Genomic DNA, 27,514 nt, shown 5'->3' on the forward strand with positions numbered 1-27,514 from the left:
AAGCTTGGCTTGAGCCGGGCTGCCTTTCCAGGCATCCGGAGCCCGATTGGCAAATCCCCAGGAAGGCTGCCCCTGCGCTGAGAGGTTCCACGCCAGCCACAAGTGCAGCGGGGCGGGTAGGGGGGTCTCTCGGGTTCCGATTCCTACCCCACCCTTTGGGAGCTTGGCTTCACGTGTAGACAGCCACCGCAGGGAGAGGCTCCACGCGGGCATCCCCAAGCAGCCTGGGCAGAAGGAGCGACGCCCGCGGGCGCCTTTCCAGCTGGCAGGCGGCGAGGCTAGCAGTGGTCGGGGGCGGGGGAAAGCAGGGGGCGGGGCGGGGGGGGGGGCCGGCCTGGGCTCCCGGCAGCCACCCGCGCCGCGGCCCACACAATAGCGGCGAGCGCGGAGCTCGGCGGCGCTGGGCAGGCGGGCGGGGGTCGGCGGGGCCTCGGCCGGCCAGGGCTGCGGCCGAGCGGGCATCGTGGCCGGAGGAGCCGCCGGAGCCGCCGCCGGAGCCATGCCGGGCTTCGACTACAAGTTCCTGGAGAAGCCGAAGCGGCGGCTGCTGTGCCCGCTGTGTGCCAAGGCCATGCGGGAGCCGGTGCGCGTCTCCACCTGCGGGCACCGCTTCTGCGACACCTGCCTGCAGGAGTTCCTCAGGTGGGTGGGCGACCCGGGACCCCAGACCCTCCCCCCCTTACGCACACCGAGATCCTCGGTTCCCCTGGGCATGTGCAGAGCGCCCCCAGCGCTGCCCCGGCGGAGAGAGACCCCTGCCCGGGCTCGCCTCGGTGCGGGGAAGCTGGCTGGGGGGTGGGCAGCCGACTCCCTCCTCGCCCCTCTGCTCTAACCCCGGCTGGGGGGCAGGACGGAGCCCGCGATTGCTTGCTGGGGTCCCATCGCGGGGAACCCCGCGGCCGCTTCCCACGCAAGGCGCCCCCTCCCTTTCACTGGAGCCCTGCCCTGTTTGGTGCCCGCTGGCCGGGCAACCGCCTCCCGCCTCCCCCCACGGAAGGAGCGCCCGTGTTTGCCGAGCTCCGCCGAGCAAAGTTCGGACGCCTCCCGGGCACCGGAGGGCTGGACCCCAGGGAGGAAGTCGCCCCCCACCCGCGGCTGGCCTGCCCAGCAGTGCTGCCTGCCTGGTTCCTTGGCTTTTCGGAAGAGAGGGGAGGGGGTTTCCAGGGTGGGGTGAGAGCGGCCGGTCCCCGGAGAGACGGAGGGGGCGGGAAGCGGAATTTAACCCCGAAAGTGACTGGTTGGCAGGCAGGAGCTGTCCCGGCCTGCACAGAAACTCGCCCACTTTCGCTGGTTTCGAGAATAAACTTACGGGACCGCCTGCTGCTACCGAATACCTCTCACCGACCCGTGCGCTCTCACAGAGAGGGACTCCTCAGGGTGCCGTCGGCGCGACAGTGTCGTCTGGCGACGCCCAGGGGAAGGGCCTTCTCTGTGGGGGCTCCCGCCCTCTGGAACGACCTCCCCCCAGGACTTCGTCAACTTCCGGACCTCCGAACCTTTCGCCGCGAGCTTAAAACTTACCTATTTATCTGCGCTGGCCTGGGTTAGTTTTTAAATTTATGGGTTTTTAAATGGGTTTTAGTTTTAAATTTTAATTGTGGCCAATTTTAATAAGTTTTTTAAGTGTATTTTAAACTGTATTTATATATTGTCTATTTTACTTGGCTGTGAACCGCCCTGAGTCCTTCGGGAGAAGGGCGGTATACAAATTTAATAAATAAATAAATAAATAAATAAATAAAACTTGTAGTCCACAACTTAAAGTTCCCCAGTTTGTACACCTTTCCCTGACATCATTCCAGACAAGTGACTGTCCAGTTCTGGCCAAATCTACGGATGCCACAGGACGCTACATCAGCCAGCAAGACCACCGGCTCTCGGCTAGCTGGAGGAAACAATTGGGAGGGAGGCTGCAGGGATGCAAACTCCTGCAAGGCTCAGGGCTCCACACAAAAACAGTGTTCCTGGTGTTTGAGGGTGTGGGGGTACCTCTGTCTGCGCCCCTCTTTTTCCAGCTCAGGAGCCCTGTGTGTTTGCGAGGCAGCAAATTATTCCAGATGGATTCTTGTTTTGCTCTAAATAACCACAATAAGCTTTGCAGAGTGAAATCCAGTCCTTCAGTTGTTGTTATGTGCATGCAGGAGCCACAACTCCCTCCCACCCCAGGTATCTGGACTATCTGGACATGCCCAGGTAGCTTTGTTCCTGCTTGGGGTGGGGGCCAATGGAGGAGACCCTTCCCAACTCAGAGCATTAGGTTTTAAGACCAGTTGCGGGGGTGGTGGTGGTGTTTCCTCTTGGGCTCACCCCAAATTTCTCCCTGCTCCTCTTATTTGAAAATGTTGCATTTCTGGGTTTGGGGGTCAGGGAGGGCTGCTGTTTGCTGGAGGGGGGTCTCCAATTGGGTGGGATGAAGAGGGTCTCAGCCAGCCCCTGCTGGCCTCCCTGCATGAGACAAAGACCACCCCGGAAGGAATGGGGGGGGCTTCTTACAATGGCTGTTTGCAAACCTCAGAAAGCGGGGGTGGGGTGGGGGTGTTTCTGGGCTGGGGGAGCAGCTTTGAGCTTTGGGGTTGAGCGCAAGGGGGCCGCCTCGCCCTGCCTCAGCTGGAAGCAGCAGAGCCTTTGACTGCAGGAATGTGCCTGGAGGGATTTAGGGGAGGGGGTGTCCTTCCAGCCCAGCTAAAGCTTAGGGCTTCCTTCCCTGCATATCTTCCCCAGCACTTTGGGATGGGTTGGGAAGTTGCTTGCCTGGGGTGGGGGTGGGGAAGCTGTAGGAATGGAGCCCCCCCCACCCTCCAGCCAGGCCTAGATCCCAGAAGTGAGGGAGGGGTGGGATTCCTCTTTCTCTAGCCCCCCCCCCCACCTCCCTCACCTCCAGTGATGCTGTTGCTGCTGGCTCAGCACATTCTCTGGCCCAGGCGCTGAGGGGATTAATTGCTTGCAGCCCCTCCTGCTGGGGAGATTGGCAGCCCCTCTGCTCTTTAACCCTCCCGCTTCCTGTGGGCTCCACGCTGCCCAGAAAGGGGAACCCCCACCACCACCACCAGAAGTCCCTGGGGTGGTGGGGGTTTCCCAATTTCCCAGTCGGGGCCCGGTCTCCACATCCTCGACTTACAACCTCAGTTGAGCCAGGAATGTCTGTTGCTAAGTGAGTTTTGCCATTTTTACGACCTCTCTTGCAGCAGTTGTTAAGTAAACCACTGCAGTTGTTAAGTTAGTAACACGGTTGTTAAGTGAATCTGGCTTCCCCATTGACTTGCCTGGTCAGGAGGTCGCAAAAGGGACACCGTCACCGTCATAAATGTGAGTCAGTTGCCAAGAATCCGAATTTCGATCACGTGACCGGGGGGGGGGATGCTGCAACGGTCGTATGTGTGAAAAACGGTCATGTCACTTTTTTCAGTGCCATTGTATCTTTGAACGGTCACTAAACGCACTGTTGTACGTTGAGGACTACCTGTATAGCAGAGCTTTGACTGCTGGGGAAGGGGGCGGAGGAGGGCCGGGGCCGGTGGGTTTATACCCTGAAGATGAGAAGTGGGGTGGTGCCCACTGGGCTGGCTGTGCCCCCACCTGCAGGAGGAAGGGGAGGGGGCTGCTTTGCCTCTGCCCACCAGGCCAGGGGAGTCAGTTGGCAATCCCTGGGGTTTGCACCCATCCAAATTGGCAGATGGGAGGGAGCCAGAGGGCCAACTGGGCTGAATGGCATCTGCTGAACAGGTGGGCTCCCTGCCTTCTGCCTTCACCTGGCCAGGTGCCCAGGCCCCCTCCTGCAGCTCTTTTCTTGCAGGTCCCAACCGGTCCTGCTACTCCCCCTCCCTTGGCACCTCTCTGGTGCTGCCCCCCCCCCAACTTCCTGGCAGGTGGCATAAGTGCCCATCTTCCCGGGCTGCTTTGTCCCTAGGCTGCCAGCCCTGCCCCGATGCCACCCTCTCTGGCTAAGGGGGATCCCCTGCCGGGCAGAGGGCTCTGGATATGGGGTGCAGGAAGGAACCTGGGGAATTTGGGGGTTGCTAGGAGCCGCAAAGCGGAGATGGGCGGAGGGAGGGTGAAGTCAATGTTTGTCCTGCTAGCACCCGGTGCTAGAATGACCTTTGGCCAGCGCCTGCTTTGCTTGACTTCCCGTGAAAGGCAGGTTGTTTGGCAGTGGGGCAGGGAGGGGCAGTGTGGGGTGTGTGGGGCAGCGGGGTGGGGGTGGGGGGAGGAATTCTGCAAAAGGGCCGGCAAGCAGAGAGAGAGAGAGAGAGAGAGAGAGAGAGAGAGAGAGAGAGAGAGAGAGAGAGAGAGAGGTAGGTAGGTAGGTAGGTAGGTTGGTTGGTTGCAGTCTCTGGATGTTTGCATATTTCCTTCCTTCCTTCCTTCCTTCCTTCCTTCCTTCCTTCCTTCCTTCCTTCCTTCCTTCCTTCCTTCCTTCCTTCCTTTCTCTTTTTCTTTCATCATCTATCTATTATCTGTCTGTCTGTCTCTCATCTCTAATCTCTCACCTATCTATCATGAAATTTATTTGCAACCTCTCTGATATCCGTTGTCTCTGAGTGGCTTACAGCATAAAAACATTAAAACCACCGATTATAAAATAGCACAGCAGGTAAAACCATTGACATGGGAAGACAAAGGAGGGAGCCAGACACACTGTGTGTGTGTGTGTATATGTGTGTGTGTGTACACGGAGACTGCCTTGACCTCTTGAAAGCAGAGGGGAACATACCTTGGCAGGAAGCAAGTAAGTGAGAAGTAAGGCAGAAACCTGGAAGGGGGGGGCAGGAAATGGGGATTCCCCTTTGTCTAGCTCACAGACAGCCCCATATTTCCCCCAGACAGAGCTTCTATTTGGTCCCTCCCCCCCCCCCACATCCAGTTTGCTCACTGGAATTACTGAGTGGAGTTACACCCAGCGGTTGCAGCTGCACATAAACACTCCTGCCTGGTTAACCCTAGTTAGCTGCGTTCGGACTTAGCCGACTGTGCATTTTTGGTGTGGAATTTCCACACCTTCCAACACCTGGAATCCCACATCCAGTTTTGGTCACCACACTATAAAAAAGATGTTGAGACTTTGGAAAAAGTTCAGAGAAGAGCAACTAAGAGGATTGAAGGCCTGGAGGCTAAAAAATACGAAGAACGGCTGCAGGATTTGGATTTGGCCAGTCTAGAGAAAAGAAGAATTAGGGGGGACATGATAGCTGTCTTCCAATATCTCAGGGGCTGCCCCAAAAAAGAAGGAGTCAAGCTATTCTCCAAAGCACCTGAGGGCAGGACAAGAAGCAATGGGTGGAAACTCATCAAGGAGAGAAGCAACTTAGGAGAAATTTCCTGACAGAAGAATTAACCAGTGGAACAGCTTCCCACCAGAAGTTATGGGTGCTGCAACACTGGAGGCTTTTAAGAAGAGATTGGACAACCACTTGTCTCAAATGGGATAGGATCTCCTGCTTGGGCAGCGGGTTGGACTAGAAGACCTCCAAGGTCCCTTCCAGCTCTATTCTGATTCTTTGGTTTGGAAAATTCAGGATGGAGAGTCTCTACTTTGGGGACTGGGCTGTTGACTGAGAGGGGAAGAGTTCTGTGATTGAAACCCACCCCTCTTGTGCACAAGGAGCACCCAGGGAAGAGGGGTGGGACCATGTGCCCCCCACCCGGACATCCCATTGGCTGACCTTTTGTTGGGCGGAGGTCCTGGGTGGGGTGGGGGCTGGTGACAGACGGAGGGGGAGACTCCTTGGTTTCGACCCCCCTCCGCCCCACTTCTAGTGCAGGTAGTCCTTGACTTACCACCATAACTGAGCCCAAAATTACTGTTGCTAAGTGAGACACTTGTTAAGTGAATTTTGTTCCATTGTACGACCTTTCTTGTCACAGTCGTTAAGTGAATCACTACAGGGGTTAAGTTAGTAACACGGTTGTTAAGCAAAACCTGGCTTCCCCTTGGACTTTGCTGGTCAGAAGTTTGTCAAAGGGGATCACGTGACCCCGGGACACGGCAACCGTCGTAAGTACATGCCAGTTGCCAAGAGTCCAAATTTTGTGTCTGTGTGACTAAAACATTCCTAAGTGTGCAAAACTGTCGTAAGCCACTTTTTTCTGTGTCGTTGAAACTTTGGTCACTAATTGAACTGTTGTAAGGCGAGGACCACGTGTGTCTTTCTCTCTTTTCCTGGCAAATGTAGCCGGTGAGCAGGGAGGTTGGCACATCGACCACCTTGAGACGGGCATAGAGAGTCACGGGCTGCCCCGGGCAGAGGATCTGGGGCTCCTCAGTGCTCAACCCGGTTTGGTGTGTTTCTTCCGTGCCGCACAGAATAAGCCACCATCTGTTGCACTCTGGTTAAGATTAAGCCATCATCTGGGAGGCCGGTTGGCCTCAATGGCTTTGCAGACGGCAGCCGTGGATTCACTGACCGGCTAAGCCGTTAAAAGCAGCCGACTGCGGCCAAGATCTCCCTTCGGGCAAACGCCACCGGTTGTGGCTGCGAAGAAAAGGCCTTCCTGCCCAGCTATGGTGGCACCATCGCAAAAGCCACAGAAACGTTATATTTCCCACATTTCTAAAACCACAGGTGTGGGCAAAGAAAAGCATTCTAGTCCTCAGTGCTGTAATCCCTGCACCCCACCCCACCCTCCCAGGGCTGGCATTAAGAGCTTCCAGGCCAGGGCACTTGAATAAAAGAGCCGGCAGCTGTCGGCGGCTTTGTCCCCTGGCACGGAGGTTGGCGGGGTGGGCAGCCTGGTGGCTCTGAGGGAGGCCTTTCTTGCCCACCGCTTCCCCGTTGAGTCTTGGTTTTCCTCCTGCAGTGAAGGCGTTTTCAAGTGTCCGGAGGACCAGCTGCCCCTCGACTACGCCAAGGTGAGCCCCGATGCTGGCTGAGGCTCTGGTGGGAGTGGGGGTGGGGGTGTTCACCCCTCTTGGCGCCTTCTGAGCCACTTCCTCCCCGCTGCTGCCCATCATCCTGTTCTCTCTCCCCCCCCCCCCGTCTCTCCCGGGACTGGTTAATCCCGTGTCCTGCCTGGCATCTGCTGGTGAAGCCGGCCAGGCAGGAATGAATGGAAGGCCGTGTTTGCAGATGGCAGGGATAATGGGGAGGGGTCTGCTGGGTGGGCTGGAAGGGGAGAGGAGGGGCTGCCTGGCTGGACAGGGGCTTGCCTGCTCCCACCACCCTCCAGGCCTCCTCCGAGCTCCAGAGAAGGTTAGGGCTGGATGGGCTTTGGTGTCCAATGGGAGGGAGGGAGGAAGGAAAGAAGGAAGGAAGGAAGGAAGAAGAGAGAAAGGAGGAAGGGAAGAGAGGCAGGAATCAAGGACAGGGAGGAAGAAGGGAGAAAAGGGAGGAAGGAAGTGAAGGGGAGTGGAGGGGGGGCAAGAGAAGAAAGAAAGGAGGAGGGAAGGGAGGAAGGGGAGATGGAGGAAGGGAGGGGAAGAGGGGGGGGAAGAGCGAAAGGAAGGAAATGAAGAGAGGAAGTAGAAGAGGAAGACAAGAAATGGGCCAGAAGAAAGAGAAAAAGGAGGGAGGGAGGAAAGGAAGGAAAGAGTGGGAGGAGAGGGGCAGAGAGGGAGGGAGGGAGGGAAGAGAGCCCAGCCCCACCTGAGACCCCTTTCTGCCTCCAGATTTACCCAGACCCTGACCTGGAGGCCCAGGTGCTGAGCTTGACCATCAGGTGCATCCACAGTGAGGAGGGCTGTCGTTGGAGTGGAACCATCCGCCATTTACAGGTCAGCAGCCCACGGCCTCCCCCTGCCTTGGGGGTCAGTGGCCAAGGGAAGGAAGGACTCTTCGGCCACTTCCCCACACCTCCAAGTGACCCCTTTCTCTCCCCCCCCCCCCGTGGTCCAGGCCCACCTGGGGACCTGCAGCTTCAACGTGGTGCCCTGCCCCAACCGCTGTGGGGCCAAGCTGAGCCGCCGCGACCTGCCCCCCCACCTGCAGCACGACTGTCCCCAGAGGCACCTCCAGTGCGAATTCTGCCGGGCCGACTTCACGGGGGAAGCCTTCGAAGTGAGTGGGGGGCGGTTGACGGGGGGGGGAGCAGGGAGGACCTCGGGGGGGGGGGTGTTTCCAGCTGCCGTCCATTGTAACTCAGAGGGGGGGGGCGGCTGAAATAAACCAACAACAAATAAGCCAGTTGTGCAGCCCTGCCCGGCCTGCGTGTGTGAGCCACAATTCCAGCCTTTGTGCTGGAGGCGGAAGGTCCCTCCGGCTGCTGTGAACTTGTGAAGCTCCTTTGCACGCCGGCTGGTGTGCAAATGCCCCGTGGCTGCTGGGGCAGCTGCGTCTCTGCCCCTGGGGAGGCCTTCCTTTGTTAGGAAGGAAGGGGGCAGACGGGGCTGCGCTCTCTGGACGTCACGGCTTGGAAAGCAGCAGCCCCCTCCCCACCCCCCAAGGAGGATATTGGTAGGTCAGGGTGGAAGGGAGGGGTCCCGGCTGGTCTCTCAGCTGGGCGGTTTCCTTGCAGACGTTTCATGACCCAGCTAGGGAACCTCATCAGGGCAAGAAGGGAGGGGGCTGGGGGAGAGGAGACGTTTCATGACCAAAGTAGTCATTAGGACTGATGAAGTTACGTAGTTGGGTCATGAGACGCCTGCAGGGAAACCGCCCGGTTCAAGAGAGCCCCAAGCGTTCTCCATAAATTGGAATAAATAACAAAGAAACCAATTTAAGATAAGGGAAGAGTTGGCCAGATCCGGGAAGGACCCTGGGGCTGGAGAAGGGCCCCTCCGTGTGTCTGACCTCCAGCAGGCCCAGAGGACCAGAGGTTGCACCCCAGGCTCCAGGCTCCCCTGTAGGACGACCCAGGTTTGGGGCTGGGCTCCCTGCCCCACTGGGCACCCTCTGTGGGGAAAAGTGAGGCTTGGCAAGGGGGACTCTGGGCTCAAGTCTCCTGGAGTTCTGTTGGGAAAACCTTTTTAGCAAAATATTTTTCATTGTGCAGGTGGTCCTTGACTTACGACCACAGTTGACAATTGTTAAGTGAGCTTTGCCCCATTTTACGACTTTCCTTGCCACCGTTATTAAGCGAATCACGGCAGTTGTTAAAATTGGTAGCCGTTGTTGAGCGAATCTGGCTTCTTCCCCATTGATTTTGCTTGTCAGTAGGTGACCCCCGGACACAGTGACCGTCGTAAGTATGAGTCAGTTGCCAGAGGTGTGAATTTTGATCACGTGACTCTGGGGGTGATAAGTGTGGGAAATCACTTTTTTCAGTGCCGTTGTAAGCGAATGGTCACTAAATAAACTGTTGTTAAGTGGAAAACTACCTGGAATGTGTTTTCTGAATTGTAAGCTGCCCAGAGTCCCCGGCTGAGATGGGCAGTTGTAGAAATTAAAATAAAATAAACTGATAAAATAATATAATTTAATAAAATCAATCAAATAATTTAATAAAATAAAATAAAATAAATATTAAAGCCTAAAAAGCAATTGGCCCCCATCTGCCCCAAGGAGATTTCCCACCTCCCACTTTCTCCCTCCGCCTGGGCATTTCCTGGTGGCCTCCCATCCTCCTTTCCCTCCAAAGTCCTGGCTCGGAAGATCAGGAAAGCAAAGCCCCCCCATCCCCCCCCCCGCTCACCCTTCCCTTTCTCTGATTTCTTCCCTGGCTGGCTTCTGCCCCCCCCCCCTTTCCAGAACCACCAGGGGGTCTGCCCCCAGGAGAGCGTCTACTGTGAAAACAAGTGTGGGGCACGCATGATGCGCCGGCTGCTGTCCCAGCACATGTTGGCCGAGTGTCCGAAGCGCACCCAGCCCTGCAGCTACTGTGCCAAGGAGTTCCTCTACGACACCATCCAGGTGGGTCTCTGGGGGAAGGGGAAGGCGCCTGGCCTTTGGGGGCCAGGAGCGAGCTTGGGAGGGACGGCCCCTGCTTGGTCCCCCACGCTGTGGGAATGCCCTGATCCAGACTGCAGTGCCCTTTGTGGCCCAAGGAACTCTCCTCTTGAAAAGATGGGGGGGGGGCCCACACCTGTGGTGGGGCTTTGCTGGATTTGGGGGCGGGAGCTGGGACTGAGGGGGCTCTTTATGCGTCCAGAGGGGTGCCTGGGTCTTCCGTGGCATCCCCATTTGGCCTCTGAGACTTCATAGGGTTCCCTCAAATACTTGGGGGCGGGGGGTTTTGTAGAGTAGAGCTTCACTGCAGAAGGGCAGTCTACCTCTAAACCCTACATGAAAGGCATATGCCAGTTGCCAAGTGATTTTGTCATGTGACCGCGGAAATGTTGCAACAGTCATAAGTGTGAAAAACTGGTCGTAAGTCACGTCTTTCAGTGCCGTTGTAACGTCAAACGGTCACTAAATGAATGTTGTAAGTCGAGGACTCCCTGTAATCCTGCAGACTCCACCCGGTGCCTTTTCCCCTCTTTCTCCAGAACCACGAGTACCAGTGTCCCCGCTACCCCGTGCCCTGTCCGAATCAGTGTGGGGCGCCCAACATCGCCCGAGAGGACCTGAGTGGGCACCTGAAGGACAACTGCTCCACTGCACTGGCTCTCTGCCCCTTCAAGGAGGCTGGCTGCAAACACCGAGTAAGCCTTCCCTGCAACCGGGCAAAGACCCTAGGCCTCCCCTCCCCTCCCCTCCCCTGCTGCCCTCGCCCTCTGCCTTGGCTACCGGCTGCCAGCCCCTCTTACTGCCGTGAAGCTCAGCACAGAAAACGTTCTTATTTCCATTTCCCGGACTTCTTGCTTTCCTTTCGTCCTGGGGAAGAAGACTCTGCCAGTTGTGTGGAAATACAGGTTGTAGTGCCGGTGTCTCTGGAGTAGTGGGCGGGGGGGGGGGGGGTTCCATGGCCAAGGCTGGCAAGCCGCCAGATGGTGCGGAGGGCCTGTCTGGCTCGGGGCAGAGAACCCACTTCAGCTGCGCATGCATCAAGCTCAGACACAGGGCCGGAGGGCAGAGGAGTGCTGGACCTCTCAAAGGGGAGCCTGGCACTGCGTCTCTGGGCACCCGGCCGCCTCTAGCCGCCTTCTCTCTCCCCTCTCCCAGGGCCCCAAAGTGTCCTTGGGTCGCCACCTGGACGAGAACACCAAGCTGCACCTGGGGCTGATGGGTGCGCTGGTGGCCCGGCAGCGTCAAGAGCTGGTTGAGTTGCGCCGCGAGGTGGAGGAACTGGCGGTGGGAAGCGACGGCGTGCTGATCTGGAAGATTGCTGACTATGCCCGGAAGCTGCAGGAGGCCCGGCTGCGGAGCAACTACGAGTCCTTCAGCCCCCCCTTCTACACCCACCGCTACGGGTATCGGTTGCAGGTGTCGGTCTTCCTAAACGGCAACGGCAGCGGCGAGGGCAGCCACCTCTCGGTCTACATTCGGGTGCTGCCCGGCCAGTACGACAACCTGCTGGAGTGGCCCTTTGCCTACCGGGTCACCTTCTCGCTGCTGGACCAGAGCGACCCGTCCCTCTCCAAGCCCCAGCACATCACGGAGACCTTCCTGCCGGACCCCACCTGGAAAAACTTCCAGAAGCCCGGCACGGGGCGCACCTCCCTGGACGAGAGTCTGCTGGGTTTCGGGTACCCCAAGTTCATCTCGCACGAGGATATCAAGAAACGCAACTACGTGCGCGACAACGCCGTGTTCATCAAGGCCTCGGTGGAGATCCCGCCCAAGATCATTTCCTGAGTGGGTTGCAGACCGAGGGACCCAGGAGTGACAGGGTGAAGGCCCCTCCCCCGGGTCCCCCCACTTTGGAAGAACGGTTCTGCTTTTGATAATGCTTTTTGTCCTGACCTGCCTTTCTGCTTCGGATTGTCTCCCCCTCCCGGTGTTGAAATGGTGCTAATTGCTACAGGTTCGGTCTCGGGTCCAGCCTGGCTTGCGGAGGGGCAAGTCGCATTCTTCCCAGGAGCAGCTGGGCTGCCTCTGCAACCCCATTTTCTCCCCCAAGCCCTATTTGGGTCTCTGCAAACGGGGAACTTCAGGAAACCTGCTGGGTGCAGACCAGATCGTGGCCTTCCAGATGGGGAGGTGCCCCTCTGCGCACTGCCCCCCCCCCTTTCCATAGAACAGCTGGGGGGGGTGAAGGCCGGCACCCCCGAATCTTCCTTCGGGGTCCACATATGGACTGCTGTCCTGGACCTATTCAGAGACCGTTGGGGGGTGGAGCCCCCCCCATCCCAGCACTCAAGAGCCATATTATTGCCGGTGGGCCTTTTCGCCTGGGGTGGGGGGAACTGCCCACCAGGCCACGGGGGTGTAGCCGCAATCATACTCCTCTCTCCCTTTTTCGGAGTTACATTTTTCTGTCTTTTTAATAAACCGTTCCTTGTATTTATTAATTGATGGTGGCCTCACTTCTCAGCTCTGGCACAAAAGGCAGCTGCGGGAAAGAGGGGGGGGGATGGGGTTAGCCCCCTCCTCCCCCAACACAGGTCACTCAGCCGTGTCTTCCAGAAAACGAGCCTTCCTCCTCCTGGGAATTTGGAGGGAGTAGGAACAGAAATCCTCCCCGCCCCCCCTTTTTTTGGTCAACTCTAAGCTATCTGATCAACTTCGCCCAGAAATGGAGGCAGGAGGGGGGGTCCTTTGGGGCCACCAGTGTCTCCTGATGCTTCCACCCAGAGGATTTGGGAAGAGGGAGGCACTGTGAGGGCCCTGGTGCTCCCTGAGCTGGGTGGTTTTCTTGCAGACGTTTCATGACCCAATTAGGTAACATCATCAGTGCTAAAAGGGAGGAGGGGGAGGACTCTGGGGTTCTTGGCGCTTTCTGAGCTTGGTGGTTTTCTTGTAGACAGGTTGGCGGGGACGGGGGAGGGGGGCAGAGAGGGGAGCTACCTGAAAAGCCCTTTGTGCTGCTCTGCATGTTTTAGCCCGGAGCCAAGGCAGGAAGGCGGCCAGGGCACCGCCCCAACTCTGGGGCCAAGGAAGGAGGAGAATCTGTGTAGCTCAGGGTGGAAAGGAAGGGGCCTCGGGGCTCCCTGAGCTGGGTGGGTTTCTGGCAGACGTTTCATGACCCAACTAGGGAACGTCATCAGTGCTAGAAGGGAGGGGGGTTTGTGGAGGAGGGGGAGGACTGTGGGGTCCTTGGTGCTCTCTGAGCTTGGTGGTTTTCTTGAAGACGTTTCATGACCCAACTAGGGAACATCATCAGTGCTACTTCCTTATCCGTGAATCTCATCTCCCAGTGACCCCCTGTGCAGGCTTCCATTGCAGTTTGGGGCACCCCATTTTCTTTTCAGAGCCCCCTCAATTCCAGGGGCTTCCATTTGTCCCTCCCCCCAGCATTTTCCCATCTCCCATGGAAGGGGCAAGGCTGTGGCTACTGCTGGGTCTTTGGCATACACATACACAAACATACACATGCATAAACACACAGACATAGAAAGATGATTAGGGGACTGGAGGCTAAAACATATGAAGAACGGTTGCAGGAACTGGGTATGTCTAGTTTAACGAAAAGAAGGACTAAGGGAGACATGATAGCAGTGTTCCAATATCTCAGGGGCTGCCACAAAGAAGAGGGAGTCAAACTATTCTCCAAACACCTGAGGGTAGAACAAGAAGCAATGGGTGGAAACTCATCAAGGAGAGAAGCAACTTAGAATTAAGGAGAAATTTCCTGACAGTTAGAACAATGAATAAATGACTTGCCTGCAGAAGTTGTGAATGCTCCAACACTGGAAATTTTTAAGAAAATGTTGGATAACCATCTGACTGAGATGGTGTAGGGTTTCCTGCCTGGGCAGGGGGTTGGACTAGAAGGCCTCCAAGGTCCCTTCCAACTCTGTTGTTATATATTATATATATAGAGGTCTTTTAATGGCCGGGTGTGGCTGCCTTCTCCCTCCGAGGTGGGCAGGGACGCTCCCAGCTCAGGGCAGCCCTTCCACGACCGAAAGGCTGCTCAAAGCCCTTGGAGCCTTCGCCTAGAAGAGAAGCCACATAAGTTGTGACCCGGAGCTCCTTCCACGCAACACGTGTGCCTGGGGAGGCTCCCTCCACCACCTCCAGCCTGGGGTTGCAGGATCGTGATCAGGAGGAGTAAAACAATTCTTGACAAAGGTTGTAAGGAACGGGTTGCAAGATGCAATGGGATGGTGGGGCTAATTCCAGCTGGAGACCCCCCCCCCAGCTGCCTTGCAGCCCTTCTCTACGAAGGAAAGCCAAGGGAGCCCCCATCGCCCCCAATTGCAACCAGGGGCTGCAAGAGACCCATTTCCCTGAAGAGCTGGGGTGTCCAGGCCTGGGATCTTGGCAAGCCACGAAAAACTAGAACTTTTGTTTCCGTCTGAGCAGCGACAATCCTGAAGAGATCTTAGCCACACAAACAGGTTTTGCTGGTTTTTCTGGTGAATGGCTGGATTTCCCCCCCCACACACACACAATCTCTCGGGGCTCCTGCCTTGCTTGGTTGCGGGGGGGGGGGGAGAGTGGGGTGTGGGGGCTTCCGTGACTCCTAGGAGGGGAGGGTCTCTTTCAGTCTGCAGACCTTTGTGGGGAAAGGACTCTCCAGGGTGGGTTGAAGATGCAAAGCGCCAGAAGAGGAAGAGGAACTGATGCGTTAATCCCCTTTTTGTTTTCTCAGCTGGTTGCCTTAGCCAACGGCTGCCTCCTTTGATACCTGATCCGCCAGGTTACTCACAGGCCGTTAAAAGAAATAATTGCTGGTTCTTTAATGATAGAAATAATGTATCTGGGTGACTGAATCAGCACCTGGGGAATCTCTGCATTCTGGGGTTTTCTCTCCCCCCAGACGAGTCAGCCTAGCCAACGCCTCTCCTGAGTCAGGCCAGGTAGCAGGAAAATTAAAAAAAAAAAAATTCCTTCCCAGGGCAAACCGGAAGCAGACCGGAGTCAGCTGCCTTCCAAAAATCACGTTCAGGATTCCTGTCGATTGCACCAGACTTTCCTCTGCTGGCCTGTAAATAGCAGTGACATTTAAGGGGGCTTGCAAAGGTTTGTTTGTTCGTTTGTTTTAACTTGGGAAAGAAGCTTCCAAGAGGCGTGCAGAGAATGGGGGAGGCCGCTTTGGGACCAAAATGCCATTTCTACATCCCGGTGGCGGTTCTGACCTTGAATGCTTTGTGTCATTCTGGGTACCAGATTTTAAGAAATGTGGAATGGGGCTTTGAGGATGATCAGGGGAAAAACAGAACAAGGACCAGGGTGACATGATAGCATCTTCCAATGTTTGAGGGGCTGCCACAGAGAAGGGGGGGGGGGTTTCCCACATATTCTCCAAAGCACCAGAAGGCAGGAGAAGCAGCAACGGATGGAAACTCATCAAGGAGAGAAGCAACCTGGAACTAAGGAGGAATTTCCTGACTGTGAGGACAATTAACCCCTGGAACTGTTTGTCTTTAGAAGCTGTAGGTGCTCCATCACGGGGGGTTTTCAAGAAGAGACTGGGCCACCATTTGTCCAGATGGTCTAAGATGTGCCTTGGGCGGGGGGAGGTTGGACTTGATGACCTCCAAGGTCCCTTCCAGCCCCTATGGTTCTATGATTCTTTACAGAGTTGTCTCTTTCTCAACTCTATCGGGAGGGGGGGAAAGCCTAATGTCCAAGAAAAATGTAACAGATGAACAGATTTGGAATGGACCTTAGAGGTCATCTAGTCCAATTCCCTGCCCAAGCAGGAGACCATACACCATTTCTGTCCAGTTTCCCCTTGAAAGCCTCCAGGGATAAAGCTCCCACAACTTCCGAAGGCAACTTCTGTTCCATTGGTTGATTGTTCTCACGGTCAGGAACTTCCTCCTTATTTCCAGGTTGAATCTCTCCATCCATTATTCCTTGTCAGGTACCTTGGAAAACAGCTTGACCCCCTTCCTTCTCTCTGGGGCAGCCCCTCAAATATTGGGAGATGCTCTCCTGTCTCCCCTGGTCCTTCTCTTCCTTAGACTAGCCAGGCCCAGTTCCTGCAACCGTCCATCGTAGGTATTTAGCCTCCAATCATCCCCTCATCATCCTGGTTGCTCTTCTCTGCACTTTTTCCAGAGTCTCAACAAAGAAGGTCTTTAAAGAACAGGAAACGCTCAGGTGGACTCCCGGAAGTCAAATCTGCCACCGGTGTTCAAATCCCGCTGCTCCATTTACACCATTTTCATGGGTGAATTTGGCACTGCTCGCTTCCTTTCCACTCCACAAGATCACCCTTCCCAAAATGCCCTTTTGAATTTTTCACCAGCGCTGGCTCTGGGGCTGGGCTACCCTTGCCTGGCCGGGGTGTGTGTGTGTGTGTGTGTGTGTGTGTGTGTTTGTGTGTGTGTGTCTGGCAGAAGGGGCAGCTGGGGTGCCCAGCATGGGGAGGAAGGATGCTGCCCTTTAAATGTCACCGGTGCCCAGAAGATGACAGATCTCAGAAGCTTTCAGTCCTACTGACTTTCCTTTTGGGGGGGTGGGGGGTGAGGGGGGTGGGGGGGGTGAACAGCAGGGCAGTGGGGATTAAGAGTGAAATCCTGTCTCTTCTCTCCTCCCCCACTTCTCTCCGCCCTCGGGATTCGGGCATTAGCTTCTGCTTTAATCGCTGACCCACATGTCCATAGGGCAGGAGCTAATTCACTCAAAATGGGGCGTCCTCCCCTCCCCCCTCCCGCCTTGGGGGAAATTGCTGGGGGGAGGGAGGGGCATCTCACAGAGGCAGAAGCAAAGTGCGCAGAAGAGCAACTAAGACGATTAAAGGCCTGGAGACAAAAACATAGGAAGAACTAAGGAAGAGAAGGACGAGGGAGGGGGGACATGACGGCAGGATTACAATATTTGAGGGGCTGCCTAAAAAAAGAGAGGGGGGGGGTCCAACCTATTCTCCAAAGCAGAGGTCTCCAACCTTAGGCCACTTTAAGTCTTGTGGACTTTGCTGGCTGAGGAATTCTGGGAATTGAAGTCCACAAGACTTCTAGTGGCCTAAGGTTGGAGACCCCTGCTCCAAAGCCCCGGAAGGCAGGACAAGAAGCAACAGGTGGAAACTGACCAAGGAGAGAAGCAACCTGGAATTCAGGAGAAACTTCCTGACAGTGAGGACAATTAACCAGTGGAACAGCTGGCCACCAGAAGTTATGGCTGCTCCACCACTGGAGGTTTTGAAGGAAAGACTGTCTGAAATGGTGTAGGGTCTCCTGCTTGAGCAGGGGGCTGGACTAGAAGACCTCCAAGGTCCCTTCCAGCTCTATTCTGAATTGAAAATTGAAACCAGTGACCGGCAGGCCTGTCCTGTGGTCGGCTGCCTCACTTGGGAAGACATCGGGAGGGTGACGCAAATATCTGCACCCTCAGAGCCAGAAAGGGGCTCCCACAAACATGCCAGCTGACCCTTCGTTTCAGCCCTCCAAGGGTCAGCCTTTGGAGTCCCTCCCCACCCCAGCAAGTCACACACAGACACACACCACACACACGCTGTCAGGTGTGAAAGGCCAGGCCCACACGTGAAGGTCCAATGAAGCAGATCTATTGCTAAAAGCCTATTAATTTTAAGGGGTTTTAGTTTTACATATTTTAAAGTTTTTAGGCCAACTATATAATAAGTTTTTTAATCTGTATTTTAATTGTATATTGTACCATTTGTTTTATCCTGGCTGTACACCGCCCTGAGTCCTTCGGGAGAAGGGCGGTATAAAAATCGAATAAATAATAATAATAATAATAATAATAATAATATCCACAGGAATCTTCTCAACTAATGGTCAGGTTAGATGAGGATCAACAGAATTCAAGGGAGGTTGGACTTGGTTTGTTTGTGGCTATATAGGGATGCTAGACTGATGGCTCATTTCACTCCGCCTCCCCCAGCTCTGCCGCCCCTTTTCCCACACTTATTTCCTTATCATCTTTTCCCCTCTTGACGTTTTTTTTTCCCTTCCTTCCCTTCCCTTCCCTTTCTTTTTCTGTCTTTTTCATTTTTCTCCTCCCTCTCGTCTTTCCTTCAATCCCTCCCCTCCATTTTTTTCTTTCTTACTTTCCTCATCTTTTTCTCTTCCCCGTTTTCCTTTCAGGTCCACAAGCAAAGGTTCAGTTCAGATGAATTGAACCTCCACTTTATTGCTAAGAGCCTCTGCACAAGAATCTTCTCACATGGAAGTTAGCTCCCTGGTTGGAGTCAGACAAGGGTCAATGGAGTCCAAGGGAGGTTGGACTTGGTCTCTCTGCCACGCCTTTCCCCCCCCCTCTCTCTCTCTCTGTCTCTCCCTCTCTCTCTCTCACACACACACAGAGAGAGAGAGAGAGAGGGAGGGAGAAACTAGAGAGAAAAAGAGAAAAAAGAGAACGACTCCCAATGCTCCCGCCAGACCCCGGCCAGACAGCTCAGGGAGCAGCTGCGCAAGGGCAGGGAACCCCCCACCCATTAGCCTGATCTGTCATTGAAGGGCACTTTGCTCCTCTAATTCGCAACAGATGGAGGGAGGGAGGGAGGAGGGAGGAAGGGGCTGAGGCGGATTCCCAGACGTTAGACTGGCTTCTGTGGGGTAAAGAAAGTTCATTTGCAAAGCCAGACTTATCTTCCTTCATTTTTTCTTTCATTCCTTCCTCCTTCCTTCCTTCCTTCCTTCCTTCCTTTCCTTTCCCTTCCTTTCTCTATCTTCCTCCCCCCTTCCCTCTCTATTTCTTCTCTTTTTTCCTTCTTTCTTTCCTTTCTTTTTCTTTCATTCTTTTTCTCTTTCTCTCTCTTTCTTTCTCTTTTTTCTTGCTCCCTTCCTCCATTCTTTCTTTCTTTCATTCATTCATCCATCCATTCATTCATTTGTATGCCACCCGTCTCATTATCCAGGGGTGGATTTTTCATTTCAGCCGCCCTGTTTTCTGACCTGAGGTTTTACGGTTGTTGCTGAGAACTCCGAAACCGATGCAGTAAGAAACGGGAAGGCCGGCATGGACCCATTCCCGGGCCAATCATGGGGCACAGCAGAACTGCCCAGAGTCCTAAAGATGGGCTTGCCAGCTTGTCTCTCTCTCTCTCTGCATCCATCCTCTCCATCCAGGGGGGGGGCGGTGCCTACTGCTTAATCCTGGCCTGCCACCTGCCCTTGGCAGCTAGAAAGGCTTTCTGCCTGCTGCCTGCCCTGCTTGGGAGGCATCGATGGGTGTGAAGGCTCAGCTTGGCCCGCTCAGGGCTGCCCAGAGCCCTGTGCCCAGCAGTCATTGGGTCAAGCAGGGCTGCCAAGGCCTCTCTCTGCTTTGGCACCTGTGGCTGGCAGACAAGTGGACCATCAGGGCCCTGTGGAGTGCCAGGTGGCACCCAATAGGCAACTTCTGTGCCAGTCACAGATGGGCAGACAGGGGGCCAGGAGTCAGTTGCCAAACTCTTAGGAACTGACTCATATTTATGACCGTTTTAGCGTCCCACAGTGACAAAATTTGGACTCTTGGCCATTGGCAGATATGACGGTCACATGATCCCCTTTTGCGTCCTGACAAAGTCAATGGGGAAGCCAGGCAAAAGTGAGCCTGGGCTCAATTGAGGTCGTAAGTCAAGGACTCCCTGTATATGTTGACAATACGTTAGATTTCATCTTTTGTCGTTTGAGCTCTTGTGCTTTTTATCGAAAGGCGATGTGAGCGTGCCAAACCAACCAACCAACCAACCAACCAAAACAAAATAAATCTATTTATATGCCCCGCCCATCTCTTATTGTGAGTAAGCATGATTTTTCTCATGAACGACAACGGGGTGATCGGAGAATTGCACAAAGCAGACAGTTGGGGAAAAACAGAGGGTGGCTCTCCAGATGCGACGGCAACCTTTGCCAGACAGTGGAGGTGTGTGGAAAAGCCACACTTGCCTGCCCTGCGTCTGGCCGGCACCGCCTGGCACCACTCCGCTTGGTTTACCCATCCGCTGTGCATGGATGCCTCTCTGCCCCCCGGGTAGGAAAACGGCATGCGGCCACAATAACCCCCAACGATGCGATGCATTAGCAGATGAATACGCTGGCGCATCTGCCTGCAACCAAACCGGGGTGTGTGTGTGTGGGTGTGTGTGGGTGTGTCCCCTAACATATGGAATTTAAGCACAAAGAAGTGGAGGGGGGGCAACCTCTTCTCCCGATGGCAGGACAAGAAGCAATGGATGGAAACTAATCAAGGAGAGAAGCAACCCGGAACTAATTTCCTGACAATTACAACAGTTAACCAGGGGAACAGCTTGCCACCAGAGGTTGTGGGTGCTCCATCACCCGAGGTTTTTAAGAAGAGACTGGACAGGATCTCCTGTTTGAGCAGGAGGTTGCACTAGGAGACCTTCAAGGTTCCTTCCAACCCTGGGTTTCTATGATTCAGGAAGGAAGGAAGGAACGAAGGGAGGGAGGGAGGGCAAGCGAAGGAAACTAATTAAGGAGAGAAGAAACCCGGAACGAAGGAGAAATGTCCTAACAGTGAGAACAATTAACCAGTGGAACAGCTGGCCACCAGAAATCGTGGTTGATCCCTCACTGGAAGTATTTAAGAAGAGACTGGACAGCCATTTATCTGGAATGGGATAGGATCTCCTGCTTGAGCAGTGGGTTGGACTAGATGACCTCCAAGGCCCCTTCCAACTCCGTCATTCTCTTATTCTTTTCTTATTCAGTGGCATTTATAGCCGCCAATCTTTAGGTCGCCCTGCAGGATCATTTCAGCTGGCAGGTTTCTGTGTTAGCCTGGCAATGGGCAGGGTCTGGGCATAAGTTCTTTCATATAATATACGTGAGTATATGCATAATTCTGTATTTATCTGTATTTATTTATTTGTTCTGTTATGTAGCGTATATTGGAGGTGGGGACCCTTTGAGAGCTGCATGCAGCGAAATTTTACTTTAATGGATGCTGATTGGGATATATTCAAAGTGACAATAAAGTTATTATTCTAGTCTCTTCTCTGGGTTGGCAGGTCAGAAGGGAGTTCTTGTTTTGAGACGGTGGAGATAAGCCCCGTCTTCACCTTGGCATTTTTCCAAAAGGTCCTGAAGATGGGGGTTCGGTTGACAGACCTGGGGATCCAGGGTGATACGGAGCCCATCAAGTGGGTGATACGATCAGGGTGCCCAGGGCGGGGAGGGGGGGGGCTTTGCATTTGGGGTGTCATTTCTTTAAGCCTTCTGGAGTTACTGTGAATGAGTTGCTCAGCCATACTCTACATCAGGGGTCTCCAATCTTGGCAACTTTAAGAGTTGTGCACTTCAACTCCCAGAATTCCTCAGCCAGCTTTGTTTTAAGACCTGTGGACTTCAATTCCCAGAATTCAAATTCCCAAAAGCCAAGCTGGCTGAGGAATTCTGGAAATTGAAGTCCACAGGTTTGTCAAAAACAGATCATGCCAGACTAATCTTATCGCATTCTTTGACAAAATGACAAAATTAGTAGACCAGAGGAATGCTGTCGATATAATTTACTTGGACTCAGTAAAGCATTTGATAAAGTAGACCATAATTACTACTAGATAAAGTAGAAAAATGTGGGTTAGACAGCACCACCACCAGATGGATTCGTAACTGGCTGACCAACCGCACTCAACGTGCCACTTTATAATGCCTTGGTAAGGCCACACTTGGAATATTGCATCCAGTTTTGGTCGCCACGATGTAAAAAAGATGTTGAGACTCTAGAAAGAGTGCAGAGAAGAGCAACAAAGATGATTAGAGGCTAAAACATATGAAGAACGGTTGCAGGAACTGGGTATGTCTAGTTTAATGAAAAGAAGGACTAGGGGAGACATGATAGCAGTCTTCCAATATCTCAGGGGTTGCCACAAAGAAGAGGGAGTCAACTATTCTCCAAAGCACCTGAGGGTAGAACAAGAAGCAATGGGTGGAAACTAATCAAGGAAAGAAGCAACTTAGAACTAAGGAGAAATTTCCTGACAGTTAGAACAATTAAGTGGAACGACTTGCCTGCAGAAGTTGTGAATGCTCCAACACTGGAAATTTTTAAGAAAATGTTGGATAACCATCTGACTGAGATGGTGTAGGGTTTCCTGCCTGGGCAGGGGGTTGGACTAGAAGGCCTCCAAGGTCCCTTCCTACTCTGTTGTTATATTATATTATATTAAGTCTTAAAGTTGCCAAGGTTGGAGACCCCTGCTCTAATTTTCTTCACAAATAAATAATTGGAAAGTCAAAGGGGAGGCCGAAGCGACCGCTTCTGGGGCAGAGACCTTTGACCTTTGGGGGTCCCTAAAAAAGATGGGTGGGGGCCCAGAGTCAGCAAACTAGAGTCTGCCAGAGGACAGGGGCTGGCTTTTTAATCAGGATGTGCTGCTGAAACGGGGCTCAAAATTATTTTTATTGTTTATTTATTTACTGGTAGTCTTCAACTTACAACAGTTCCTTTAGTGACCGTTCCAAGGTACAACAGCATTAAAAAAAGTGAGTTTACCGTTTTTCACACTGTTGCAACATCCCCACAGTCACCTGATCAAAATTCAGGCCTTCTTGGCAACTGACTCATATTTATGACGGTCGCAGCATCCGGAGGTCACGTCATCCCCTTTCACAATCTTCTGTCCATGGGAAAGCTGGATTTGCTTAACAACCATGTGACCCATTTCACAACTGCAAGTGAGTTGCTTAACTATTGTGGAAAGAAAGGCTGTAAAACAGAGCAAAATCACTTGACAAATCTTTCATTTAATTAGAATTAGAATTAGAATTATTTTTTTTAATTGGCCAAGTGTGATTGGACACACAAGGAATTTGTCTTGGTGCATAGAATAGAATAGAATAGAATTTTATTGGCCAAGTGTGATTGGACACACAAGGAATTTGTCTTGGTGCATATGCTCTCAGTGTACATAAAAGAAAAGATACCTTCATCAAGGTACAACATTTACAACACAATTGATGGTCAGTATATCAATATAAATCATAAGGATTGCCAGCAACAAGTTATAGTCATACAGTCATAAGTGGAAAGAGATTGGTGATGGGAACTATGAAACGATTAATAGTAGTGCAGATTCAGTAAATAGTCTGACAGTGTTGAGGGAATTATTTGTTTAGCAGAGTGATGGCCTTCGGGAAAAAACTGTTCTTGTGTCTAGTTGTTCTGGTGTGCAGTGCTCTATAGCGTCGTTTTGAGGGTAGGACTTGAAACAGTTTATGTCCAGGATGCGAGGGATCTGCAAATATTTTCACGGCCCTCTTCTTGATTCGTGCAGTATACAGGTCCTCAATTAACAACAGAACTATTGGCCTCCATTGTGGTCGTTAAGTCAAGGACTGCCTGCATTTATTTCTTTATTTTTATTTATTTATTTCAGGAAATTTATACTGCCGCCTATTCGCACACGGCGACTCAAGACGGCTTACAGGAATATAAAAACCTCATATATAAAACAATAAAACTAATTTGCATTGTGTATTTTAACTTTTGGAAATTTAATAAATATTAAAGAAAAATAATAAAAGAGAATAATCATGTAATAAATTTATAAAATGTGAATTTATAAAATTCATTGTTTCCCCACCTGACCTTGGGGTAACTTTGGGGGTCTTATAATGGTAAAAGATGAACACGGTGCAATGCTGGCAAAAGGCAAATAGAATTAAAATTAAAATAATATTCAGAAAGAGAGTCCTGGATGTGGGCGAGCGTCTTCCTTCGTTCTCCGGACTGCAAAACGTGCCTGGCAGCAGATGGCAGTGCCTGAAACCAGAGCTGGGCCAAGATGACGTTGGGGCGCCTGGCGGAATCAAGAGGCCACCGACTAGGCGCAGGTGTTTGCCCTCCCCAGAGGCCCTCCTGGCACCCGGGCAGAGTCAGCTGCAGCCGAAAAACAATCTGAGCTGGCACCACTCTGCCCAGGTGTGACACCCAGCACCAAAGAGGGTCTCCTGAAGCAGCTGCTGAGCAGCCGGCTTTGCCTTCCCGGCTGGGGTGGGCAGCGAGCGCGGGTGGCAAAGCCAGCAGAGTTCCTGGTTCTTCTCGCTGCCCACCCAATGATGGGAGAAGCAGCGGAGGGATTCTCTGGAGCAAGGGGTCTCCAGCCTTGGCAACTTCCTGGCCGGCTTCAGTCTTCAGTCCGCCAGGTTTAAAGTTGCCAAGGTCGGAGAGCCCTGCTCTGGAAGGCCTTGCCAAGAGCAGGGAAATGAGAACAGGCAGGGGGGTCCACAACGTGGCACCATTCAATTAGGGACCGAAGTTACAACGGCGCTGAAAGGGCTCACGACCGTTTTTCACACTTACGACCGTTGCAGCATCTCCACGGTTAAGGGATCAAAATTCAGGTGTTTGGGTTCATATTTATGACGGTCGCAGGTTTCTCGGGCGGGGGAGGTCGTGATCCTCTTTTGCGACCTTCTTTGACCAAGAAACTCAAGGAGGAAGGCAGGTTCCCTGAAGAACAGGGTTGCTAGCCTGGGACCCTGGGCAGGGATTCGCTCAACGGTATATAAATATACCGTTAAGTTCTCTCCAGATTTAATATAAATCAAAATAATAAAATAAATAAACGGTGGTGCCCAGAAACATCGGAAACTGGAGCAAAACTCACTGCCTTGCTTAGCAATGGAAATCTGGGGCTCAAATGAGGTCGTATATTGTGCCAATAGGCGGCCAAGCTGTCTCGTGTCCCCCCCCCCAGAGACATCTGCAGCCAAGCTTGCATTTATGCTGCCGCTGGGCCTTCATGTGGTCTAGGAACGCTGGGCCTCACAGTCAAAGCCGGCAGAAGCAAAGGGGCTGCTATGGGACGGGAGGGACTCAGAAAGGGGCCCAAAGAAGCCCCATTTTGCCAGCTGCTCTGCTCTCCTTTCTACTGGGCGCTCCAAGCGGTCTGTGGCTTATGGGGCTGGAATGTCTGTCACTTAAGTGAGGCGGTTGTTCAATGAGCCCAGCCTTATCACTTTTTTGCCACGGTTGCTAAGCGAATCCTATGGTCCTTAAGCGAAACCTGTTTCCCCCCCCTCCCACTGACTTTGCTTCTGGGGAAGTCCCAAGCGCCCCAATTTTGGTCATATGCTTAGCTACAACGTGAGGATAAGTCCCCCTTTTTTGCACCACCCTCGTAACTCTGAGTGGTCATTAAAGGGATCGTTGTAAGTCCAGGACACTCTGCCCTGTGGGGCTGCCATGCCAAGAGGAGTGGAGGTCTTCTGCCCCGTTTTCTTCGTGCTCCTCCTGGCATCCCTGCCACGTTCAGCAAGTCTCGTCTTTTGCCCAAGCAGCCGGGCAGGGAAGCGGTTGGGCAGGGAGGGGAGCTACCTGAAAAGCCCTTTGTGCTGCTCTGCATGTTTTAGCCCGGAGCCAAGGCAGGAAGGCGGCCAGGGCATCGCCCCCACTCTGGGGCCAAGGAAGGAGGAGACTCTGTGTAGCTCAGGGTGGAAAGGAAGGGGCCTCAGGGCTCCCTGAGCTGGGTGGGTTTCGGGCAGACGTTTCATGACCCAATGTTGTGACTCGTCCCCCCTCCTCTCCTCGGCCGGCCCCCTCCCGTCTCCAACCGGGCCTGTTATCAGACTCTGAGTCTGATAATGAAGATGAATGGCCTGTCATGCCTCCAGCCCCCGGCCCTGGCCCTGGCGTGTGTTCCTTTGGCTCAGCTGTCAGAGGAAGCCAGCCCGGTATTGGAATTGCCCGGGCCTACTCCTTCTGACCCCTCCCTTTCCCAAACAGCAGAAGACAATTCAAAGTGGGAGGACCCTCGCTTCCGGAGATCTGAGAGGCGACGCCAGCAGAAGGGAGGGGCAGGCCTGGATAAATGCTGAGTCATGGAGCCACACCCCACAGCCTATACAAAGGACCTGCTTTTGGCATTCCAACCTTGAGTCAAGCAAAGTCTTATCTAGTTTGCTGATATCGGACCCTATCGCTGAAGTCACAACTTGGACTCCTGCCTGCCCTGATAAACCTCGAAGGGACTTGGCAAGCTGCAGAGGCTTCGTTGCCCAGTTTGCCACGGACTTCCTTGACTCGTTCATCGGAGTGGGGGGTGGGACACGACACCCAACTAGGGAATGTTATCAGTGCTAGAAGGGAGGGGGGGTTTGTGGGGAAGAAGTGGTGGTGGTGGTGGAGGAGGATAGGACGAGGGGGAAGAAGAGGAAGTTGGGTCTGAGGAGGTGGAGGACTGAGGGGTCCTTTGTGCTCTCTGAGCTTGGTGGTTTTCTAGCAGACGTTTCATGACCCAACTAGGGAACATGATCAGTCCTACAAGGAAGAATGGTGGGAGGAGAATATCATGAGGATCACCGAGGGATCCTTGGCAGGGATGAAATCTACTTACCTTCCTTACTGGTTTGGAAGTGCACACATGGCTCAGTTTGCTTGCACGCATCACATGCACGCACAGACCTGCGCACGCGCAAAACCTTCTGCGCAGGCACAGAAGGTAAAAAACACATTACTTCCCGGTTAAAACCAGGAAGCTTTGCTCCGCCATCGCTACCGGATCGCCAAACCACCGGCCACGATTGCTACCGGATCGTGCAATCCGGTCCGGTCCGGTCCGTGCATTTCACCCCTGATCCTTGGTGCCCTCTGAACTTGGTGGTTTCCTTGCAGACATTTCATGACCCAACTAGGTAGCATCATCAGTGCTGGAAGAGGGAGGTTGTAGAAAGGAGGAAGAGGAAGGAATGAAGGGGCGGGGGGAGACAAAGAGGAGGGAGGAGGATTATGGGCCTTTATTGACCTCTGAGCGGAGTTGTTTTCTTGCAGACTTCATGACCCATAGAGGCAACATCATCAGTGTTAGAAGGCAAGGGTATGTGTGTGTGTGTGTGATGCAGAGTGGAGGAGGATGCACCCTGTGGGATCCTTGGGTGTTCTGAGCTGGGTGGTTTTCTGGCAGACGAAGGAGACCAGAAAGGACCCCTCAAAACATCACCGCATCTCAGAGGCCACCAGGAGCCCCCCACCCCACCAAAGGCCCGGCTATGCAATCAGGCCTGGGGCTCCCAGGGAATGGAGACGGGGCCAACCAATGCTGCGAGTGCTCATACTTGGCCCAGAGCTCAAATTTTTTATTTTATAGCATTTTTTAAAATCTGGACTTTAGATTGATTGTAGATTCTGTTTTTATAGTGTGTTCAATTGCTGTAAGTTGCATCTCGGGAGATGGGCGGCTGTACAAATTTGATTTTTTTAAAAAAAAAAGTAAATCAGAAAACCAACCCAGAAGAAACCAGGCTGAGACACCCTCGAGCCCCCAGGGGTTTCCAGCTATGAAGAGGCTGCCCAAGGACCCCCAAAGCCACCTGGGAGGGGGGGGGGTGGAGTTTGGAGACCACCACTTGGAAGGGAAAGGGCTGATCTGCTGGCTGGGGCTGCCCTCTTGTGGTCAGGCCTCTGAATAGCAACCGCTTCCGGAAACATCTCGCCTATGGCTCTTCCAACAACATCCAGATGTGTGGGCTTGTATCATCAAAGAATACAAATTGAGTGTTGGAAGGGGCCTTGGAGATCTTCTAGTCCAGCCCCCTGCTCAAGCAACAGACCCTACACTAGGGGTATCCAATCGTGGGAACTTTTAAAAATTGTGCCCCGAGGGTTCTATGCTGGCTGGGGAATTCTGGGAGTTGAAGTCCACAAGTCTTAAAAATTCCCACGGTTGGACACCCCAAGCCTTACCTACACCATTCCGGTCAAATGGTTGTCCAGCCTCTCCTTAGAAACCTCCAGTGATG

General features: G+C 53.4%; 1 protein-coding gene and 1 long non-coding RNA gene across 5 annotated transcripts; both read left to right on the forward strand.

Annotated features, from left to right (window-relative positions):
- Window positions 1-351: 351 nt before the first annotated feature.
- Window positions 352-12,243, forward strand: TRAF4 (TNF receptor associated factor 4). Its single transcript, XM_058163936.1, has 7 exons — window positions 352-642; window positions 6,796-6,847; window positions 7,604-7,708; window positions 7,830-7,991; window positions 9,621-9,782; window positions 10,358-10,513; window positions 10,974-12,243. The coding sequence occupies exons 1-7, from the start codon at window positions 500-502 to the stop codon at window positions 11,604-11,606; spliced, it is 1,413 nt and encodes a 470-aa protein (XP_058019919.1). The 5' UTR covers window positions 352-499; the 3' UTR covers window positions 11,607-12,243.
- A 2,517-nt stretch (window positions 12,244-14,760) lies between these two features.
- Window positions 14,761-26,950, forward strand: LOC131188589 (uncharacterized). 4 transcript variants are annotated; one of them, XR_009152806.1, is made up of 5 exons: window positions 14,761-14,879; window positions 19,445-19,550; window positions 20,485-20,600; window positions 22,200-22,258; window positions 23,152-26,950. It is a non-coding gene; the product is annotated as an uncharacterized LOC131188589 (long non-coding RNA). The 4 variants fall into 4 exon arrangements; XR_009152805.1 differs by lacking the exon at window positions 22,200-22,258; XR_009152804.1 differs by lacking the exon at window positions 23,152-26,950 and having other exon boundaries at window positions 22,200-22,475.
- The last annotated feature ends 564 nt before the right edge of the window (window positions 26,951-27,514 follow it).

Source organism: Ahaetulla prasina, chromosome 1 (genome assembly GCF_028640845.1).
Source record: "Ahaetulla prasina isolate Xishuangbanna chromosome 1, ASM2864084v1, whole genome shotgun sequence".
Lineage (NCBI taxonomy): Eukaryota > Metazoa > Chordata > Lepidosauria > Squamata > Colubridae > Ahaetulla > Ahaetulla prasina.

Coding starts and splice junctions, on each gene's coding strand:
- TRAF4 (XM_058163936.1), top strand. CDS start 500: ATGCCGGGCTTCGACTACAAGTTCCTGGAGAAGCCGAAGCGGCGGCTG. Junction 643..6,795: donor TGCCTGCAGGAGTTCCTCAG/GTGGGTGGGCGA, acceptor TTCCTCCTGCAG/TGAAGGCGTTTTCAAGTGTC. Junction 6,848..7,603: donor TGCCCCTCGACTACGCCAAG/GTGAGCCCCGAT, acceptor TTCTGCCTCCAG/ATTTACCCAGACCCTGACCT.